The 20,232-nt window shown below is 44.5% G+C and overlaps 1 protein-coding gene across 1 annotated transcript in view; it reads right to left on the bottom strand.

The window, feature by feature from the left end:
• Positions 1-20,232, bottom strand: part of fgfr1b (fibroblast growth factor receptor 1b) — a 31,587-nt gene continuing 11,355 nt past the window's right edge. Inside the window, exons 2-17 of the mRNA XM_020466026.2 lie at positions 9,008-9,246; positions 6,402-6,497; positions 6,097-6,269; positions 5,676-5,799; positions 5,367-5,557; positions 5,117-5,261; positions 4,789-4,979; positions 4,496-4,641; positions 3,849-3,970; positions 3,579-3,689; positions 2,322-2,512; positions 2,042-2,164; positions 1,883-1,953; positions 1,570-1,707; positions 1,335-1,440; positions 1-1,240 (exon numbers count right to left, since the gene is read on the bottom strand). Of these exons, the coding sequence (XP_020321615.1) occupies positions 953-1,240; positions 1,335-1,440; positions 1,570-1,707; positions 1,883-1,953; positions 2,042-2,164; positions 2,322-2,512; positions 3,579-3,689; positions 3,849-3,970; positions 4,496-4,641; positions 4,789-4,979; positions 5,117-5,261; positions 5,367-5,557; positions 5,676-5,799; positions 6,097-6,269; positions 6,402-6,497; positions 9,008-9,125 (2,334 nt within the window). The 5' untranslated portion in view covers positions 9,126-9,246 and the 3' untranslated portion in view covers positions 1-952. The remainder of the gene's footprint in view (positions 1,241-1,334; positions 1,441-1,569; positions 1,708-1,882; positions 1,954-2,041; positions 2,165-2,321; positions 2,513-3,578; positions 3,690-3,848; positions 3,971-4,495; positions 4,642-4,788; positions 4,980-5,116; positions 5,262-5,366; positions 5,558-5,675; positions 5,800-6,096; positions 6,270-6,401; positions 6,498-9,007; positions 9,247-20,232) is intronic.

Below are 20,232 nucleotides of genomic sequence, written 5' to 3'. Positions count from 1 at the left end.
TTTTCTAACACTGTTGTATTTTATTTACACTCCTTCAAATAAAGGCATCCTCTGTAAAGGAAGGTAGACCTCCATTGGCGATAAGTGCCACTGTTTTAAAACCATTTACATTACCATGAACATTATCCTCAGCAACATCATCATTACCTTCAACGTAACACTGGTGTCCATAGAGTCTAGACTAGAGGGTGATACTGTAACTGTAGCCCTGACTAACACTGCTGGTATGATATTAGCTTATTAAAACACATAGCATCATATCCACTCCACTCTGTCATTGACAGGGATAAAAACAAGCAACCATCTAAAAAAAAGTAACCCTGGAAATATATTTTCAGATGACACAATTCATAATATATTTATATAAAAGAGCCCCCGTCCCCGCAGGAGGCCTTTTGCCTTTTGGCAGGCCGTCATTGTAAATAAGAATTTGTTCTTAACTGACTTGCCTAGTTAAATAAAGGTTAAATAAAAAAGAAGTGAATTACTTGTTTTCCCTTGGTAGGATTTCCTTTTTAATAGCTTGTATGGGTCTATGGCATAATATGGCCATGAAAATAATGTTTAGCAGCCTCCTCTTGCTCCTGTGTGAGTATCCCCATCTTAATAGGGAGGAGAACAGAAGAGCCCAGTCTTTGTGAAAAGTCTATTCCATTTCTTATGACTCTGTTATGACCCTCTGTCTTTGCCATTGTCTTCATCTTTGTTAATGAGCCTCTCCCCAGAAATGCCAAGCAGGTCAAATGAACCCCGCTCCGGGGCAGACTGGAGAACAAGGGGTTAAAGCACTCAGGTAGTGTCCTCCCCTCTGGTAGGCCTCCCAGTCACCAAGGAGGGGCTGGGGGTAGAAGTCAGGGGGTGGGGGGTAGGAGGGGCTGGGGGCAGAGCTCATGGTAGGGACTGACTAAAAGGGAGGTGGATAGGTTAAGGTGTGCGGCAAGGGTTTGGTAGATCAACGTTGGCTGTGTCCCCGGGTGGTGGTGTGCCGGGTTGGTATGGTGTAGGTCAGGGTGGACGTCCGGGAGGGAATATGGTGGTCGTAGGCCAGGGTAGAGGCCCGAGAAGGGGTCCTAGGGGGGGTGTGCTGGTTGTAGAGCAGGGTGGAGGTCCGGGACGGGCTCCGGGAAGAGTACTCTGCTCCGTGGGTCGGCTCCCTGGAGAAGACCGAGTCAGAGGAGCTGCTGGTGTCTGGACCCACTAGAGAATACTGGACCGCAGGGATGGACAGATCCAAATACTCCTAGAGAGAGAGCAGAGACAGAGAGGACATGTTCAGGGGAACAATTCAAATTATACGAAAATGACACTGTGTGTGTGTGTGTGTGTGTTTTTACCTGGTTGGCCATGAGTGAGAGCATGCGATCCAGATCCTCTACCAGTTGTTTGAAGGTTGGCCTGTGAGACTGAACAGCATGCCAGCAGTCTCTCATCATCATGTACCTGGGAACAAACACCACAGGGTCAGAACAGACATTTGCATTGCTATACGTGCAAGGACATTTATTATACTTGTATCACTATACTTGCGAGGACATTGTACTGTCTGTGTGTGTTTCAGCGCGTACTCACAGCTCCTCTGTGCAGGCGGCTGGTCTGTCCATACGATGTCCCTCCTTCAACAGTTTGAACAGCTCCTCTACGGGGACACCAGGGTAGGGAGAGCCTCCTAGAGTGAAGATCTCCCAGAGCAACACACCAAACGACCACCTGCAACACACACACAAACACACACAGAATTCAATACAGTGAACTATCACTTTATCAGGGACAGTTATTGCTGGGCTTGAAAAGAAACCTACAGGTACATAACATGATGGATCAGCGTAAAGCCACGGCGCAACAGAACGTAACGTCTATGAAATGTTAGGAGGGCGAGACTTACACGTCACTCTGGTGTGTGTAGATGCGGTCGAACAGAGCCTCCGGCGCCATCCATTTCACTGGCAGGCGACCCTGGGAGGAAAACCAGGGGTTAAACCACCTATATGTCCGTCTGTCTGTGTTTAAGTCACACCTGCTCCATTTTGACCAAGTCACTCACGTTGGTGGTCTTCTTGTAGTAGTCTATGTGATGGATGTCTCTGGCCAGCCCAAAGTCTGCGATTTTCATCACATTGTCCTCTGTCACCAACACATTCCTGGCTGCCAAGTCCCTGTGGATACACTACAAAACAAACAATTGATTGATTAATTGATTGACAGGCACAAATGTCCACACTTCAAGGAGAAAGAGAGAAGTAGAGTAACAGAAGAGAATAGATGCAGACGAAGAGAGAGTGAGAGAGAGAGAGAGAGACAATAACACTAGTCTCTTCTCTGACCTTCTGTGAGGCGAGGTAAGCCATGCCCCTTGCCACCTGATAGGCAGCAGACACCAGCTCCCTGACCTCCAGGGTGTCCAAGGTGGCCCGGGTAGGCCCAGACCAATACTCCAGACCCACAGGCCTCCGACACCGCAGGTACTCTCTCAGGTTGCCCTGAGATGCATACTCTACCACCACGTGGAGAGGGCCTGGAGAGAGAAGAGGGTTATAATTAGGCTCGGGCGGTATACCGTATGTAGCGTATACATAGGTATTCTGAAAAAGACAAGATAAATTAAGAATATTTGTAGCTACTTTTAAATACCTGCAGTCAACTCGCTCAATAATCTAGGAGATAAAGCAGATCACATTCTTCATTTCACCTGTCGCATTGTTTTACAATATGAAGTTTACCGTAGTTCCCCAGAAATGTTCAGCCAGTCATGTGTTTGTTTGTAAATAGCACAACGGGAGAATACAGGAGCTGGTGAGTCCAGCTGTGTATTTGGTTTAACTGGCTAATTAGCTCAGTAAGTGGCTGAGTTAATAAAGAGACACGTTCTGTCATGTTTGAGAAGTCAAAGTGCTTTGGATGAGTTATCTGTAAAGCTGGCACTGCTGCCATCTTGATTTCTTTGCATTTATTTTTTCTCCCCTCCATTCGCAGCAGAGCAGGCAGGCCCGTTACCATAGCAACTCCACACTCCACACAGACACAGCGTGGACACATACTGCTCCAGAGCCAGTACGGTTCTTCCTTCAGACAAGCATGCATCAAAACTTTGCTCATTTTCACAACGTCTCTAGTTCACATGCGTGTGGACTTTTACAAGCGAAACAGAAATTACATTCAGTAGCTACTACCTATACTTGTATAACTGTATAAACTGGATTGTATGTCTTTGCAATTAGTTTGTGTTTGTGCTCGTTAGCATATTTAGCTAACAGCCTATATTGAAATACGCTATTAGTTTGTGCTATTTTTGTTAGCATTCTGGTAATGGATGCCCAATGGCCTTTTCAGCACTAAGACGGTACTAAGACGGTAATACCATAAATCCAGAGATGAGAGAAGGACGGTATGACGATATGAAAATCTGGATACCGCCAAACCCTACTTGTAATGTAACATTTGGGTGTTCGCCAAGGTTCAGTGCTTGGACCCCTGCTGTTATCTTTATCCCTTTGTACTGTGCCTCTTTGTACTTATGGTTTGCCATTCTGCTCATACGCATGCACGCACACACACATGCACACAAACAGCGCCAGTCTTACCGTCCTGTGTGCAGGCTCCAAGCAGGTTGATGATATTCTTGTGTTTCCCGATCATCTTCATCATCTCCATCTCAGAGATCAGATCACTCAGGTCCTTCTCTGTGGCGTCCGCTACACAGGAAATAGGACGTGACATCACATCAATATCAACCAATACGCACACCGTTTTCAAGGTTAGAAATGACGATACCAAAATCTACGTTTATTCTAATTTGCTCCTCAAATTTTAGGAATATATTTCAAGAAGTAGTCAGCAGTAGTCTCACAAACATTTAAGCATCTTCACTGCGACCATGGTGAGACGGGAGGGTTTTTCTCTGTCCAGACCTGCAGCCTCTGCTAGCACCACCTGACCAAAACATCCTTCACCCAGTGGCTTCCCCAGAGACAGCCTACAACACAGACACGCACAGCATATTGTTATTTGTACTTTTTGCTCCTTTGCACCCCAGTATCTCCACTTGCACATTCATCTTCTGCACATTTGATTGGCTGACAGCCATGATATATCACTCCAGTGTTTAATTGCTAAATTGTAATTACTTCGCCACTACGGCCTATTTATTGCCTTACCTCCCTAATCTTACCTCATTTGCACACACTGGATATAGATTTTCTTTCTATTGTATTATTGACTGTATGTTTGTTTATTCCATGTGTAACGCTGTGCTGTTGTTTGTGTCGCACTGCTTTGCTCTATCTTGGCCAGGTTGCAGTTGTAATTGAGAACTTGTTCTCAACCGGGTTAAATAAAGGTGAAAAATAAATAAAATGAATGTCTTGTTCATGGAGGTTATGAATCCCCTTGGTTAAGTTATAAGCACCTTATGCAGATTATGTATGCCATATGCAGGGTTATGTATTCCCTAAACTATAGGTTGTGTATTCTCTATGCAGGGATATAAGCCTTCTAGTACCGGTCTCGTGACAGCTCCCAGAGCGGGTCCGCAGGCAGCTCATATTCTGACACGCCGGCCAGGTTGGGCGTGGCTCCGCTGGAGAGGCGGTAGGGTCTGACCAGACACACCCCAGACTGCAGAGAGGAAGAGGAGTCTACTGACACCTAGAGAAAGAGAGGGGGAGGCTGTGAGAGAGGATATGGTAAGCGGTCCGCCTGCTGAACTAAACCCAGGGATTAGTTCTCAGGCAAATTTTACTCATCATACGATCGTGGTTTACGGGCATGTGTGTATATGTGTGTGTGCGCTACCTGTCTGCGTAGGGGAATGCTCTTCGCCAGTTTATGAACAGCCAGCTGGCTACTGAAGTCGCTCTTCTTCGGGGAGCAGCGTAATCGGCAGGCGGTCGCTATGGCGATTAGGAGCATGATGACGAAGAAGCCGACACAGTAGATGAAAATCTGCAGGTAGGCCTGAGACGGTACGGGGGAGGGAGGCACGTCTGCAGAGGAGGAAGTCAATGGTTTTTATTTTATTGTCATTTTTGTTTGTTTCTTCTCTTCCATTTTGAGTGCACATTTGTAAAGCACATTGGTCTGCAAAGGTTAAGAATAATCGAGTACATTTATGTGTGCGTACCTTTGATCACGCGGAGCCAGGCAGAGTGGTGAGACATTCCTATAGAGTTTCCTGCCAGACAGGTGTACTCTCCCTCATCCTCCACAGACACGTTCCTCAGAGTAAACACCTCCATCTCCCTGTCTGTGGTGTTAAACCCTGCAGTCTGAGGGGGATAGAGAGATGTTTATGTGGGGTAGCCCTCGTGGGTACAGTTTGTGTTAACCTTCAGAATTTGTACGTAGATGTGTGTGTGTGTGTGCGTGTGTACCTTCAGTACACGTACGTAGGGTAGTCCGTTTGTCCCCACTCTGCTGCCGTTAATGCTGATGCGTTTGAGCCACTGGATGTGGGGCTGAGGGTCGCTGAACACTCTACAGACAAACTCTACGTCACTACCCACCACTGCCGTACGATTAGCTGGCAGGCCTGCCTGGAGGATGGGCCTGTGAGGGGAACGTTCTAGAACACACAAACACACATGCAACGTGAGTGACGCAAACACACACATATACGTACACATCTCTCCATGTACGCATATCAGAAGTAAACACACACACACACACACACACATACTGACCCACTACGTCCAGCTGGTAGGTGTGTGTGAGGCTGCCATGCTTGTTCTCCACCAGACATGTGTAGTTGCCTTTATCAGATGGAACCACAGACTCCATTATTATAGTCCACATGTGGTCTCGGAGCTGAAAGAGGGAGGGGGTGAGAGAGAAAGTCAGGGAGTGAAAACATAAAAATAACCAAGAAAAATACACATTTGGTGTGGTGTTTGTGATTGAAATTTGGTAAAGTAGAAATAAGTGACATTTGGTATTCCCCAAGGTTCAGTGCTTGGACCTCTGCTGTTATTTTTATACATTCTACCCCTTGGCACTGTAATCTAATCTTTACTTTTAAGGTATGCTATTTACCTGCTGACTTTACTGATGACGCACTATACAGACAACACACTATGCAGCAGAGGGCTGTACAAACATACATACCTTGAAGCCTCCAATCCGCTGGTCTCTCCTGAACTCTTTTCCATTCCTGTACCACCGCAAAGTTGGAGTGGGATTACCAGTCGCCTGGCAACGGAATTTAACAGTCTTACTGGCAGGAACGGCATGGAGCCTCTTTTCCATCTTGTCTGGAGTCACCCACTGAGGAGCCACCGCTAGAGAGAGAGAGGCATTTATATTTCTAACTTTGGATTCAATATAAAAAAATCATACTAATCAAGTTAGAGGGAGCGAAGGGTGAGTGACAGGCAAGGTTTGGGGGAAAGAGGTGAGAGGAAGGGGCTTACGTTGGAGCTTCTGGTTGTTGTACAGTTTATTTTCCTCTGAGGAAGACTCTTCATCATCATCATCATCTTCATCCTCCGACGATGTAAGCATGTCAGCTATGGAGAGAGAGAGGAACACTTTCACTATTGCTGTCGTTCTCAAACGAGTATGTAAACTAGAGTTAGAAACCAGTGTGTGTGTGTGTGTGTGTGTGTGTGTGGATGTGTTTAACTTTTCCTGTGGGGACCAGAAGTCCCCACAAGAATAGCGAGAATATAATTTTTTGGACCAACTGGAGACATTTTGTTGGTCACGACAAGATCAAATGCTATTTCTAGGAAGTTAAGCTTAGAATTAGTGTTAGTATTACATTAAGGGTTAGGAGCTAGGGTTAGTTTTAGGGTTAGGAGCTAGGGTAAGGTTTCAAATCAAAATCTAATTTTACATACACGTGTTTAGCAGATGTTAATGCAGGTGTAGTGAAATGCTTGTGTTTCTAGCTCCGGCAGTGCAGTAATATCTAACAAGTAATATCTAACAATTCCACAACATATACCCAATATACACAAATCTAAGTAAAGGAATGGAATTTAGAATATATAAATATGGATGAGCAATGTCAGAGAGACATGGACTAAGATACAGCAGAATAGAACAGAATACAGTATATACAAGGCAGTTAACCCACTGTTCCTAGACCATCATTGAAAATAAGAATTTGTTCTTAACAAATAATACATTTAGAGTCAAGGTTAGAGTACGGGTTAGGGTTAGGGAAAATAGGATTTAGCTGTACAAGACTGTGTGTGTGTGTGTGTGTGTGTGTGTGTGTGTGTGTGTGTGTGTGTGTGTGTGTGTGTGTGTGTGTGTGTGTGTGTGCAAACAGGAAGGGCTGAGACAAGGTTACTCTGTGGGGGTCTGCTGAGTGGGAATGGAAACGGCATAAAGATTAACCTTTCACCCCTTTTTAAGGTGCCTCGACTGTCGCCACAGCGCACGCACCACCGCTCCTTCAGAGTTCCCACGTAGCTCCCTAACCCCAAGCTCAGAGATAAACAAACACACTAATCGTCAGCACCTTCATCCTGACAAATGGCTGCAAACAAAAGGGCAAGGATGGGTGTGAGGGTGAGTTGAGGAAGGAGGGCTCCAGAGCTTTAATAATGGGTCCTGTTTGAATATGTTGAATAAGAAAAAAGCCCTTTTCCTTCTACCATTAGACACCGTCTGATATGGTTCCAGTCCACAGCATTCACAGATCCAGCCACGTCAGATCAGTGATTACTATAAGCAGGGATATATTCTACCACACATCCCTTTCCATCTCCCAGCAGAATGTATATATTGATTACTATACAATATAGAACTACTACATTACTAAGGGCATTTTCTGCCGCAGATCCCTTCCCTCCCCACATCTCAGCAGGACTGCGACCAGAGAAAGCACGACTCATCATCATATCTACTGTAATCTAGAGAGATTAGGTCCATAATCATCACCACCACAGAGTGACATAGACCATCCCAGAATCCCAGCTCCCAGCCTCACCACAGCAGGTCTGTAATCTACAGGGAGAGGTTTACAGAAACTGCATTATGGGAAGTCCTGAATACGGTCTGCTCATGGCAGGGGGAACATTCCTAATGAAAGGTTGTCAAAGATAGACAGAGGAGAGAGTTGGAGAGAGAGAAGAGATACAAACAAGGATAAAATAACTGAAAAGAAGAACGGAATCCACTAAACAAGAGCAGAGCAGGGGGAGGTGGTTGAAATCCAAAGACCAACAGCTTTATTTGAAAGAAGCAGCGAGACAGAGATAGAAAATTGGAAGCAGCCTTCGTGTATGGCAAAATTGTTTGCAGCAGAAGTGACATTTTTGGTGTTTTTGACTGAGAGAAAAACAAGAATTTATGCGTTCCAAAACAAGCAAGCACGTACACACACACACACACACACACACACACACACACACACACACACACACACCATGGTGTTAGGGCTGGTTTAGGATGGCCGATGGTTACACGACTCGCCAACAGAGGGAAAAAAACACCTCCTTTCAGACAGAATTCTTCCTTTCCTACCAAACACAGCCTTTCTGTTCCACATCCAACCAACTGTGTGCATGTGTGTGCGTGGACAGGATATGTAAACCATAGCCAGTGGTGGAGAACCTAAACCGTGGTTGCGCCATGAAAGAATCCCTGTAAACATCCTCAGTTTTTGTAACTAAATGGACAAACCTTGAAGACTGAGGTCCTTTCTAGACCAATAAAGAGCCTCCACATCCCCAAATTGAAGAGTGTGTTCTGTCCTCTGTCTCAGAATAAAGACCCACTGCTAACTGAGCAGTTCCAGACAGCGGAACAGAGTCAGTGGGATTGAACCATCATGGAAGCAGCCTGAACCCAGAACCCTCAGCCTGGCATGAAAGGGATCAAATAAGAAAGAGGGAGAGAAAGCTCACGTTAAAAAACGCACACAAGCGAGCAAAACGGAAGCGCACGCACACACAGAAGGCTAATGAGACGCAGCCCTGCCGAGAGAGAGAGAGAGAGAGAGAGAGAGAGAGAGAGAGAGAGCAAGAAAGAAAGAAAGATATTTTATGTGGTCCATGTCTCTTACCTGTGTCACTGTCAGTGTCACTGAGGGAAGCAGCTGGTCTGGACTGGGTTAGGGGGGACTGGACCAGTAGAACCAGTAGAGACCAGAGTAGCAGCAGAGACCATCGAGACAACAACATAATGGCACTGGTATCGCTTAACTGGTACAGTACTGGAATGGCAAGGGCTACTGGTACAGGGCTGGCTGTAGAGGGCGCGCCAATGGATCAACCCACAACCATCAACTCTTCAGGTGGGGAACTGTAACAGGGAAAAAAAAAACAGGGTCAAGAGGAACAATAGTGGTTATGTAAAAAAATACAAAATAATGAAAAAGGAAAAGGTGAGAAAAGGTCGCGTCACCACTACCCTGTCAGCCCATGCTGTCGGGAGGACATTGGTGGAGACACATGCTCTAGTGTCTCTTTTCACAGGTCTGAGATGGGAACTCAGCTTCCCACACTCCTCAGCCCTCACACTTTAGCACCTGTCCCCGAGGGGAGGTGAGAGAGGCGCACCTACCACACACACACACACACACACACCTTTGACGCGTGTCACCTGTCAGATCACCGGTCACACCTTAAATGCCCATCGAACGTCACAGAACAAAAACGGTGTTATATCACAGTTACGCCATACATCCTCTTCGAAGGCCCCGCTACCGAATGGACAAGTGTAGTGTCTCTCATCAGAGATCACATTTATTCTGGGAGAATGCAAAATATGACCTTTTTATTCAAGAGAGAATAAATATATTGTTTCAGGTGATAATAAAGCATGTTTTGCTAAGTTACTTTTTCCTGAACTTGTTTCTCTAACTTTATAGCAAGTCAAGCTTGACATGAAATGTTTTGAAGAAATTCTTCAAAAACAAATTCTTTCTGGTCTCTCATCCCAAACAGATCCAAACCAATTCGTCTACCGTGCGGATGAATAGTTTCCTTGTGAACCGTACCCAACAAGTGAAGTTCAACTCCACCACCTCTACATCTAGAACGGTGGATACAGGAGTCCCTCAGGGTTGCGTACTTTCACCGATACTGTGAAAACTGTACACAAGCGATTGTCGAGCCTCTGACTCAGCCCACAAATTCATTAAATATGCAGATGACACCACTGTTGTGAGTTTCCTCCACCCAGACCAAGCCTCTCTTCAAGGTTGAGACAGAGAAACAGACAAACTTTCCTGAAATAAACGTTAAGAAAACAAAAAGACGGAATTTGAATTGAGAATGAACAAAACTCCACTACCTCCTACGAAGATGAATGGGGAATCAGTCGATAGAGTGACCACATCACTCAATGGGGAATCAGTCGATAGAGTGACCACATCACTCAATGGGGAATCAGTCGATAGAGTGACCACATCACTCAATGGGGAATCAGTCGATAGAGTGACCACATCACTCAATGGGGAATCAGTCGATAGAGTGACCACATCACTCAATGGGGAAATCAGTCGATAGAGTGACCACATCACTCAATGGGGAATAAGTCGATAGAGTGACCACATCACTCAATGGGGAATCAGTCGATAGAGTGACCACATCACTCAATGGGGAATCAGTCGATAGAGTGACCACATCACTCAATGGGGAATCAGTCGATAGAGTGACCACATCACTCAATGGGGAATCAGTCGATAGAGTGACCACATCACTCAATGGGGAATCGAAATAGACAATCAAATGAAATTGAACGACGGTGCTTTTGCAAAGATAAAGAAAATGCAACAGGGAATGTTTGTTTTTTTAACGCAAACTGAACCATTTTAAAATGTTGACCGCCATATCTTACAAATGTTCTATAAATCGGTCCTGCAGAGTGCGTTTCCCCTTTGGTCTGATATGCGTGTTTTGGAAACATGCCAGTGCAAGACCAAGTCAAGATTCAGCGCTTGATTAAGACAGTGGGAAGGATAATTGGTAGGCTGTTTGATGGATAGTCTGTTGGGTATACCGCATACTTTCACTATAAATGTGTAGCTATGGCACTTTAAATGAATTCTATTGTGTAGTTTCTGTGTTCATGTTTTATGTACCATCTTTTTTAAGCACATGAAAAAATGAATTTCCCTCTGGTTGTAACGTCTGCATCCAGCTCACACTCTCAAACTCGTATATCCCCTGAACGCAGCCCACTCTCCAGATCCCAATCACCTGAATTCTAATCACCTGTTCACACACCTGTATGTCATTATCACACACTATTTAGTTCAGTTCTTTGCACCCCATCACTGTGAGGTATTGTTTGTTTTGTGACACTTCTTTCTTTCTGGTTTTCCTGTGGTTTACTCCTGTGTATGCTAGTGAGGCAGGCAAAAACTAATGACGCCTTGTGCCTATTCTCTGTCGGATTTCCTGTTATCAACCTATTGCCTGATCTCCCGGATGACGTTACTAGCCTTTTCCCTGCCTGTACTGTTGCCCTTTTGGACCCCCTGCCTGCCCCTGGACCCAGCTACCTGCCTCCTCCTGTGGTCCTGTACAATAAACAGCTGCTGTGCCCTGCGCTTGAAACCAGCTCTCTGTCTCCCCTCGTGTTCATTACACTGGTGGGATACTAATGTTAATCTGAATCATCAAAAACAAAATGTAATTATCAGCACAATAAACTTAAACGGGAGGGAACAGTCATATAATATAATAGGATCAACAGCCAATGTGTATGATTTAACATTACTATTAAAATAGTACTCACTTATAAGAATGGGTAATTGCTTACAAGTTGCTAACTATCCCATAAAGCCATCAATATTTTCATCTTCTGTGGTTCGGTAACTTCCTGTTCTTGGACGGACTCTGGCTGGACTGAGGAAGAGGGCACATGTGAAACATTTCAAAGTATGTGGCGTCCGTCTCGTAACGGAGCCTTTAACCACAAGGGGGCATTGCGTTTCCACTCTGTTGTGGACATCAACATTGAAATGCATGACAGGCAAATTCGTCCACAGAACACTACTAGGTGGGGAAGGAGAATTACACCTGTTGTCCGACCGATCGCGAAGCACTGACGAAGATCATTTCAATACATTCGGATGCGGGCCGGCAGACTTCACAACCATGGTAGATGTTGGCGCATTCGGTCGGGAGGGAGATGCAGGAATTTCCCTCACGACGCAAGTTTGGCTCTCAACTCATTGCAGGCCAGCTGCTGCTACCAAGGCCAGAGTTGCTTGCCTGGGGACCCAAACACAGAGCCCATATGTCTTCGTGGGAGACGAGGCGCTTCCTCTGAAAGTCAACATGTGACCATGTCCAGGTAAGATACTGTTAATGGATGCGACTTATGATATTATGATGTGAAAATTACACCAAAGTAAATAGAAGTTGTAATGATATGCCTCACACAAAAGTGCTTTGGCATCCCAGTAGGAGGATGGGGGCCCATGTCCAACGTATAGACTACACAGCTGTTACGGTACATTTTTGATAGCCTTCATGTAAGGGCTCACGAGTGGCGCTGCGGTCTAAGGCACTGCGTCTCAGTGCTAGATGCATCACTACAGACCCTGTTTCGATTCCAGGCTGTATGTATCACAACCGGCCGTGATTGGGAGCCAATAGGGCGGCGCACAATTGGCCCAGCGTCATCTGGGTTTGGATTTGGCCGGGGTAGGCCGTTATTCTGAATAAAAATGTTCCAGTTCAACACTAATGACATGCTTCTTTTATTCAAAGGTTCTTCTGGCCTTGACGGTGCCAAGAAAACATACAACTACCGTCACTCAAGACCTTCACCACCTGGAGGCGGCCCGTCAGGATGTCCAGGACCCAGTTGCACATGGTGGAGTAAAGACCCAGGGTCTCAAGCTTAATGATGAGTTTGGAGGGTACTATGGTGTTGAATGCTGAGCCGTAGTCAATGAACAGCATTCTTACACAGATATTCCTCTTGTCCCGATGGGATAGGGCAGTGTGGTGGCGATTGCATCGTCTGTGGACCTATGGGGCAGTAACCAAATTGAAGTGGGTCTGGGGTGACAGGTAGGGTGGAGGTGATATGATCCTTGACTAGTCTCTCAAAGCTCTTCATGATGACAGAAGTGAATGCTACGGAGCGATAGTCATTTAGTTCAGTTACCTTAGCTTTCTTGGGAACAGGAACAATAGTGGACATCTTAAAACAAGTGGGGACAGCAGACTGGGATAGGGATTTATTGAATATGTCCGTAAACACACCAGCCAGCTGGTCTGCGCAAGCTCTGAGGACACGGCTAGGGCTGCCATCTGGGCCGGCAGCCTTGCGAGGGTTAACACGTTTAAATATTTTACTCACATCGGCCACGGAGAAGGAGAGCCCACAGTCTTTGGTAGTGGGCCGCATCGGTGGCACTTAATTGGTCTGGAAGCAAGACGTCAATGTCCGCGACGAGGCTGGTTTTCTTTTTGTAATTTGTGATTGTCTGTAGACCCTGCCACATACGTCTCGTTTTTGAGCCGTTGAATTGCGACTCCACTTAGTCTCTATACTAGAGGTCTTCATAACAACTAGAAGTTTTCATAACAATCGGAAATCTGTATTTTTGGGCGCTGATGTGCCGATTAATTTTTTTATACCTTTATTTAACTAGTTAAGTCAGTTAAGAACACTTTGTTTTTGCATGATTTAAACCAAATTGAACATGTTTCATTATTTACTTGAGGCTAAATTTATTTTATTGATGTATTATATTAAGTTAAAATAAGTGTTTGTTCAGTATTGTTGTAATTGTCATTATTACAAATAAAAAATAAAATAATAATCGGCCAATTAAATCGGTATCGGCTTTTTTGGTCCTCCAATAATCGGTATCGGCGTTGAAAAATCAGAATTGGTCGACCTCTACTCTATACTGACATTTTGCGTGTTTAATTGCCTTACGGAGGGAATAACTACACTGTTTGTATACTGCCATATTTCCAGTCGCCTTGCCATAATTAAATGTGGTGGTACATGCTTTCAGTTTTGTGCGAATGCTGCCATCAATCCACGGTTTCTGGTTAGGGAAGGTTTTAATAGTCACAGTGGGTACAACATCTCCTATACACTTCCGTATAAACTCGCTCACCGAGTCAGCGTATATGTCATTGTTATTATCTGAGGCTACCCAGAACATATCTTGAAGTGTGGAATCCGATTGGTCAGACCAGCATTGGATAGACCTAAGCACAGGCGCTTCCTGTTTTAGTTTCTGCCTATAGGAGGGGAGCAACAAGATGGGAGTCATGGTCAGATTTGCCAAAAGGAAAGCGGGGGAGGGCCTTGTATGCATCGGGGAAGTTAGAGTAGCAATGGTCGAGCGTGTTACTTGCTCGTGTACTGCAATCGATATGCTGATGGAATTTACAGTGAGGGGAAAAAGTATTTGATGCCCTGCTGATTTTGTACGTTTGCCCACTGACAAAGAAATGATCAGTCTATAATTTTAATGGTAGGTTTATTTGAACAGTGAGAGACAGTATATCAACAACAAAAAAATCTAGAAAAACGTGTGTCAAAAATGTAATAAATTGATTTGCATTTTAAATGAGGGAAATAAGTATTTGACCCCCTCTCAATCAGAAAGATTTCTGGCTCCCAGGTGTCTTTTATACAGGTAACGAGTTTGAGATTAGGAGCACACTTAAAGGGAGTGCTCCTAATCTCAGTTTATTACCTGTATAAAAGACACCTTTCCACAGAAGCAATCAATCAGATTCCAAATTCTCCACCATGGCCAAGACCAAAGAGCTCTCCAAGGATGTCAGGAACAAGATTGTAGACCTACACAAGGCTGGAATGGGCTATAAGACCATCGCCAAGCAGCTTGGTGAGAAGGTGACAACAGTTGGTGCGATTATTCACAAATGGAAGAAATACAAAAGAACTGTCAATTTCCCTCGGCCTGGGGCTCCTTGACAGATCTCACCTCATGGAGTTGCAATGATCATGAGAACGGTGAGGAATCAGAACTACACGGGAGGATCTTGCCAATGATCTCAAGGCAGCTGGGACCATAGTCACCAAGAAAACAATTGGTAACATACTACTCCGTGAAGGACTGAAATCCTGCAGTGCCCGCAATGTCCCCCTGCTCAAGAAAGCACATATACATGCCCGTCTGAAGTTTGCCAATGAACATCTGAAGGACTCAGAGGACAACTGGGTGAAAGTGTTGTGGTCAGATGAGACCAAAATGGAGCTCTTTGGCATCAACTCAACTCGCTGTGTTTGGAGGAGGAGGAATGCTGCCTATGACCCCATGAACACCATCCCCACAGTCAAACATGGACGTGGAAACATTATGCTTCGGGGGTGTTTTTCTGCTAAGGGGACAGGACCATTTCACCGCATCAAAGGGACAATGGACGGGGCCATGTACCGTCACATCTTGGGTGAGAACCTCCTTCCCTCAGCCAGGACATTGAAAATGAGTCTTGGATGGGTATTCCAGCATGACAATGACCCAAAACACACGGCCAAGGCAACAAAGGAGTGGCTCAAGAAGAAGCACATTAAGGTCCTGGAGTGGCATAGCCAGTCTCCAGACCATAATCCCATAGAAAATCTGTGGAGGGAGCTGAAGGTTCGAGTTGCCAAACGTCAGCCTCGAAACCTTAATGACTTGGAGAAGATCTGCAAAGAGGAGTGGGACAAAATCCCTCCTGAGATGTGTGCAAACCTGGTGGCAAACTACAAGAAACGTCTGACCTCTGATTGCCAACAAGGGTTTTGCCACCAAGTACTAAGTCATGTTTTGCAGAGGGGTCAAATACTTATTTCCCCCATTAAAATGCCAATCAATTTATAACATTTTTGACATGCATTTTTCTGGATTTTTTTGTTGTTATTCTGTCTTTCACTGTTCAAATAAACCTACCATTAAAATTATAGACGGATCATTTCTTTGTCAGTGGGCAAACGTACAAAATCAGCAGGGGATCAAATACTGTTTTCCCTCACTGTAGGTAGTGTCAGGCCTGCTCCCACTCTCCCTCTCTGGTACTTGAGGATGCCAGACTGCCTTCACCATTGTTATGCGCATCTGAGCTTCATCACTGGTCACCATCACACGCAGCAGCGCATCATTGGACTCACCTGAACCCCATCTTTATTTGATTGCCTCCCCTTTATCTGTGTGTTCCCCATGTTATTGTTGTTATGTTTCCCCTGTCCAGACGCTGTCCCTGTTTGTTTCATGTCATTTATTAAATGTTCAGTCCCTGTACTTGCTTCTTGTCTCCCAGCCTCTGTCCTCGCAGGTAGCCTTGTTCTCAAATTAGCTTTGTTAAAATCAGGATATATGGTTTCTCCAGTTTGCATCAAATCCAGTGAAGTTCCTTGATGGTCATCTTGGTATCCGCTTATATACACAGCTGTGACGATAACCGAGGATTGTTTTCTTGGGAAATATTACAGCCGGCATTTGATTGTGAGGAATTCTCGGTCAGGTGAACAAAAGGACTTGTGAATTCCTGTACGGTGTTACAATTACACCATGAGTAATTAATCATGAAACATACACCCCCGCCCTTCTTCTTACCGGAGAGATGTTTATTCCTGTCGGTGCAATGCCATCCTTACTGTGATATGGAGGATCCTGAGAGGAGCCTTTGAGGTTGCCCCAGAGAAAGCTGAGACCATTGGAAAGGCCTGTGTGACCCTACACAACTACCTACACACCACAAACATTGACAACACTGATTAATCAACACAGTACATCCACCCTGTTTGATGACGACCTGTGTCCAGGAGAGTGGAGACGGGTGGTACCAGAGGACACCGGCTTCTTGGACGCAAGAAAAATGTTGGAGGACAGAGCAACTAGAGTTGCTATAGACTTGCAACCTCAAGGACTACTTCCTCACACGAACTGGTCTGGTGTCTTTCCAGGATGCTGCTATCATTCATGGCACCCTATGGTAAATGTTGGAGTGTTGTTTGGTAAACATATGCATACATGTTATTTTCCTCTGGGTGATGACTTTGTCATAGTAGGATCCCCACTCAAAAGAACTTGTGAGCCTCACACTTTTTGTAAATATCTTGGTTTTCACTGGTTTTGCTATTCACAATGAAGACTACATATTTTTTCTCTCACTTTAGCAGACACTTATCCAGAGTGACTTACAGTAATGAGTGCATACATTTTCATACTGGTCCCCATGGGAATCAAACCCCCAAACCTTGCGTTGCAAACGCCATAGTATACCGACTGAGCCACACGGGACCTCGTTTTGTTTGTCATATTTTTTCGACGAGGCAGCCAAAAACCTATTTAGTGTTATCAATGGCTCTAGTCTGAAAAATGGGCCTACAGTTATAGTATTCGTACACTAATTACGAGAGAAACTTTGTTTCCTATCTATTTACATTTCACAATAAAGACATCCATAAAAGTCAGACACTTCATTCTCACGTTGTTTTTGTCGTATATTTTTCCTAAGGCTAGTACAGACGACGTGGCTTAGCATGATTCTGTAACATGTACTGTCTGACATTAAGGACAGGCCCCCCTCAAGACATTAATCTCATCTACATGGCCATATATAACCTTCTGTTACGTAAACCTTTTAAATGGGACTTTCCTGTTTTGGTACACTTGTGAGAATGTCTGTCCAGATGTAAACAATAGCCTAATCTACATGGCCATGAAAACCTTCTGTTACGTGTCGTGGCCTTTCAACGAGGATGTTCCTGCTATGGGTGAGAGTGTCTGTCTAGCTGTAGACATTAAGGACACACCCCCGTCTGTCGTCCCATCTACGGTGCCTTCAGAAACTATTTAAACCACTTTACTTTTTCCACATTTTGTTGTGTTACAGCCTGATTTTTATATATATATATAAGTGTCACTGGCCTACAAACAATACCCCTATAATGTCAACGTGGAATTACGTTTTTAGAAACTTTGACAAACTAATTAAAAATCCAAATCTGAAATGTCTTGAGTAAATATTCAACCCCCCTGTTATGGCAAGCCTAAATAATTTAGTTCAGGAGTAACACTGTGCTTAACAAGTCTTATAATAAGTTGCATGGACTGCAATAATAGTGTTCAACGTGATTTCTGAATGACTACCTCGTCTAAGTTATTAATTACACTTTGGATGGTGTATCAGTACACCCAGTCACTACAAAGATTACAGGCCTCCTTCCTAACTCAGTTGCTGGAGATGAAGGAAACCAATGGTGACATTAAAATAGTTAGTTTTCTCCTACAACAGCCATTAAACTCTAAGGAAGAATCAACAACATTGTAGTTACTCCACAATACAAACCTAATTGATGGAGGGAAAAGAACGAAGCCTGTACGGAATACAAATATTCCAAAACATGCATCCTGTTTGCAACAAGGCTCTAAATTAATAATGGGGGAAAAAATGGCAAAGCAATTAACTTTATGTCCTGAATACAAAGTGTTATGTTTGGGGCAAATCCAACACAACACATTACTGAGTACCACTATCCATATTTTCAAGCCTAGTTGTGGTTGCATCATGTTATGGGTATGCTTGTAATTGTTAACAACTGGGGAGTTTTTCTGGTGTGCAAAGCTCTTAAGAGACTTACCCAGAGAGACTCACAGCTGTAATCGCTGCCAAAGAGGATTCCGACTTATATTGACTCAGGGGTGGGAATACTTACGGAAATGAGATACTGCATTTCATTTTCAATAAATACGCAAACATTTCTAAAAACGCATTGTCACTTTGTCATTATGGGTTACAGTAACAAAATGTAACAAGGGGAAAATAGCACAATGTAAAACACAAGGTGCAAATAAGACGTGGGAATATTGTGCATAATACATGGGGGAATAAGACAAGATCCACAAAGGTAAACCACCAGTAAGTTAACCTACACCTTAACACGTGAATGATAAAACGCGCAACATACCCCCAGTAAATGACCTACCAACATAACTTGTGAATTAGAAGGGAAAAAAACATGTCAAACGCCAACATCTTTACAAATGTCTTGAGCACACAACTTGTTTTAGGTCACAAACACGCACAAACACAACCGTACATATTGTATCTGGTATATTGGTGTCTGTCAGACAATGTTTTACATAAACAGGAAGCCAACCCAGTTGTTGGACAATCGGCGCAGTCCCATTCCTGGTCTCTTCCTCCTTTATCAGACTGTGAACATACCGGGTCCCGAATCTGTCTCCATGTCGATGCTCCCGAGTGGCGCAGCATTTTAAGGCACTGTATCTCAGTGCAAGAGGTGTCACTACAGTCCCTAGTTCGAATCCAGGCTGTATCACATCTGGCTGTGATTGGTAGTTCCATAGGGTGTTCGCACAACTAGCCCAGCGTCGTCCGGGTTTGGTCGGGGTAGGCTGTCATTGTAAATAAGAATTTGTTCTTAACCGACTTGCCAAGTTAAATAAAGAAACATTTTTTAAATGTTGTGCCATCTCCCCCCAGCTGTTGACTTTGCGTTATGGTCCGTATACAACCGCACCTCCTCGGACAGACGATCCTCAAAATTGGGCGGAGATTTAATTTTGCATAAGGAATGTCGAAATCAAAGCAAACATGCAAGTAGAATAGCAGTGTAGCAGCATGTCCATTACTTCCATGTTTATAAATACCAGAATGCATGTGAAGTCGACACAGGGGCGGGACTTCCACTGCAAAGCTTTCTCAATACTGCCCATCAATTGTATACGTTGTGTTGCCAATTTCATGTGGCGCACTTGTTCGTAGTAGGTTTGTGCGCACAACAAGGAGCTACCCATTTTGTGACGTAAAACGACACTGCAACACTCTGCCGGCTCCGACTGCATACAGTGTCCTGGCCTTAACCCCTTTGTCGCTGTACATGTGCTAGTCGGAACTTGGAAACTCTTAAATGTCCGACTAGCTAACTGGTTAAAGTTATACACGTGCCGCGTTCAACAAATCAGCAAGTCAGAAATGTCAGTTTCCTAGTTCCGACTAGCACGTGAACGCAGCATAACCCCATATCCAAAACATCTCCTGGCCAGGGAACAGAACACCATTTGCTTCCAGCCTGCCGGTCAGTGTCACAGTGTTAAAGTCTCATTGGGAAGATGGATCTTGTGTTTAGGTGTGATGAGACCGTTCCAACCCACAAACACACACCGTGAGAGACAACAACAAAAAGGAGAGCTGTAAAAAAAATACTCTGTAACACATAACCTCTGTGCTTTATGGCAGAACAACCTGACGATACACTAGACCTGGACATTACTGTAGATGGCAGTGAGGAAAGATGCGTGTGTGGACGTTACTGAGGGTCCGACTC

The sequence above is a fragment of the Oncorhynchus kisutch genome, linkage group LG29, assembly GCF_002021735.2.
Source record: "Oncorhynchus kisutch isolate 150728-3 linkage group LG29, Okis_V2, whole genome shotgun sequence".
Lineage (NCBI taxonomy): Eukaryota > Metazoa > Chordata > Actinopteri > Salmoniformes > Salmonidae > Oncorhynchus > Oncorhynchus kisutch.
This window is presented reverse-complemented; position numbering and strand designations above follow the sequence as displayed.